This window comes from Austrofundulus limnaeus, unplaced genomic scaffold (genome assembly GCF_001266775.1).
Source record: "Austrofundulus limnaeus strain Quisiro unplaced genomic scaffold, Austrofundulus_limnaeus-1.0 Scaffold614, whole genome shotgun sequence".
Lineage (NCBI taxonomy): Eukaryota > Metazoa > Chordata > Actinopteri > Cyprinodontiformes > Rivulidae > Austrofundulus > Austrofundulus limnaeus.
In genome coordinates, this window is record NW_013953016.1 from 211,702 (window position 1) to 214,068 (window position 2,367).

Genomic DNA, 2,367 nt, shown 5'->3' on the forward strand with positions numbered 1-2,367 from the left:
TGAAAAGATGCTCCAAAATTTTCTTGCACACAAACACTGCTTCTCGATTCAGTTGATTATAATTTCGCTGTGAGAGAATAAAAAAAACATGTTTAACTAAATATTTGGTATAAAACATGTTTTCAAGTATTGTATTTGTTATAAATGCTGCAGCTGCATTAAAGTTGAAGATTTGACAAACAGGCAGGAAACAGCGTTCAGTCTGAGGACTGTGGTTTGTACATCCCGTGTAAAGTGACGGGGATGATGGCGTCCACTTCAGCCCTGGCCAGTTCTTTCAGATTCACGGCATCCAGAACCAGCAGGAATCCTGGTCTCTCTGCACCCGGTTTCACCACAATGCTCAGCAGCACGCCTGCAGGAGACAGATGAAGTGCAGAAAAGCAGATTTTTATTTTTTTTTATCCGAGAGGTGTTTCTGTACAGATCCATCTATTATCTTCCACTTAATTCAGAGTCAGGTTGCAGGGCAGCAGCAGTGAAGCGCTGTCATATTATTTCCTGTAACCTGGGTGTTCCCCAGGGTCTCCTACTTGGACACCTTCCTAGGGAGGCATCCAGGAGGCCTAAACCATCTCAAATGGTTTCTTAAGTATATATTGTACCGTATATTTTACATATGTTTTTAGAGCCTTGATATTTTTTTAAAACAGCTGAGTTAGAGCCAATTGAAGTTAGCTGTGGAGGCTATTTTAAAATTTAAAATCCAGAGTACTTTTATGTATTTGTATGTGCCCCCCTAAGAAACACTTTGGCCACCCGGTGCCACCCCATRCAAAAATGTCTAGCTCCACCCCTGAACCTGAGAAAAAGCATGCAATGGATTCCCAGTCACATTAGAGACCAGTCCAAACCCGTGTAAGAGTCCACCTTACCATCATCCTCCTCTGTGGCTCCAGGTGTTGGGACAAAAACCGGTTCTGATGGGTAACAGTCTTCCTCCTGCCACACCCAGGATTTTTTGGTCTGCACGTTCAGCTTAACAATCTGTGGGAAAAGCAGCAGCTGGTAACATGATATCCAGTTAATGCAACACAAAGTTTTTATTCTAAATGTGGGATTACCCTGTCGGGAATGAAGTGGTTCAGTCCGAGTCCGTAGGCGAAGGAGTATTTCTTCCCACAACACTGAGAGTAGTTAATCTGTGGAAACTCAAAGGCTGAGAGAGATGAGGACGTACTGAACAAATCTACAGAACAAAATGCAAATCTGCAATTGCCTGTGTGTTTGTGTTACCCTGTCGTGGTCCAGAAAACAGAACTTCAGGTTCAAGCCAGATGGTGCCGTCTCTGTGAAGAACAGCAGTTGCTGTTGTGTAGGGCAGAGACACCAGATTCTTCCCCTGCTCTTCCTGAATGTAGGCAGAACAAAACACCTGAAATTCTCTTTTAATATCACACAGTGCTTCATGAAATATTTTGCTAACAGACAAAGAAAAACATGTTACCGTCCAAAAATAACGTTACAAATGTGTTTCTGTCCTCACCCTGTGAATATCCAGCGGCAGGACGTATCGTCTGACCTCTGGCTGAGGAGCTCTCATGGCTGCTCTCTTCACCTCCTCCCACTCCTCCCTCAGGTTGGCCAGGTACAGGTAGTTATACACAAATTCATGGCTGCAAACGGAGAGCCAAGTCACATTTAACCCCTCAGAACACAGGAAATGGAGCTTCACACTTATCCAGGTAATTTGTGTTTTTACTATTCATTCAAACAAAAAAGCAGTTTTAATCAGAAAAAGTAATTTCATTTAAAAAATCAATCCGAAAATTTTTTAAATAAGATTTCAATCAAAACAAACAAACAAACAAACAAACAAAAAAGCTATTTCATTCAAAAAAATTTCAAGCAAAGTGTTTTTTTCAAAACAGAATTGTTTTTGCATGTCAGAAATCTTTTATTGAATCTCAAACTAACCAATAGGGACACGTCTTTCATAAATTCTGCTTTGACCCCGCCCCACATGTTCTTGTTCTCTGAATTCAAAACATTTTTGAGTTCAACCAAAAGTTTGAGATTCAATCAAAGATTTCTGACATGCGAAAAACAATTTCTGTGTTGCAAAAAACTTTTGGATTGAATTTTTTTTATTGAAATTGCTTTTTTGTTAGGTTGAAATGATTATGTTTTTTTCTTTTATATGGCAGCATGGTGGCTCATTTGGTAGAGCTGATGCCACTCAGCAAGGTTGCCTTATCAAATCCCGGCTCGGGGACCTTTCTGGGTAGAATTTGTATGTTCTTTCYGGGTACTCCGGTTTCTTCCCTCAGACCAAAAACATGACTGTTAGATAAATTGATAACTCTAAATTGTCCCTTGGTGTGAGTGAGAGAGTGAATGGTTGTTTGTCTTGTTTGTCTCTATGTG

The 2,367-nt window shown here is 40.5% G+C and overlaps 1 protein-coding gene across 1 annotated transcript in view; it reads right to left on the reverse strand.

Annotated features, from left to right (window-relative positions):
* The window catches only part of LOC106531270 (retinal Mueller cells isomerohydrolase), a gene marked incomplete at its 3' end in the record, with an annotated part of 13,098 nt that continues 10,731 nt past the window's right edge, over positions 1–2,367 (reverse strand). Inside the window, 5 exon segments of the mRNA XM_014027080.1 lie at positions 1–355; positions 876–987; positions 1,065–1,159; positions 1,237–1,351; positions 1,487–1,616. Of these exon segments, the coding sequence (XP_013882534.1) occupies positions 198–355; positions 876–987; positions 1,065–1,159; positions 1,237–1,351; positions 1,487–1,616 (610 nt within the window).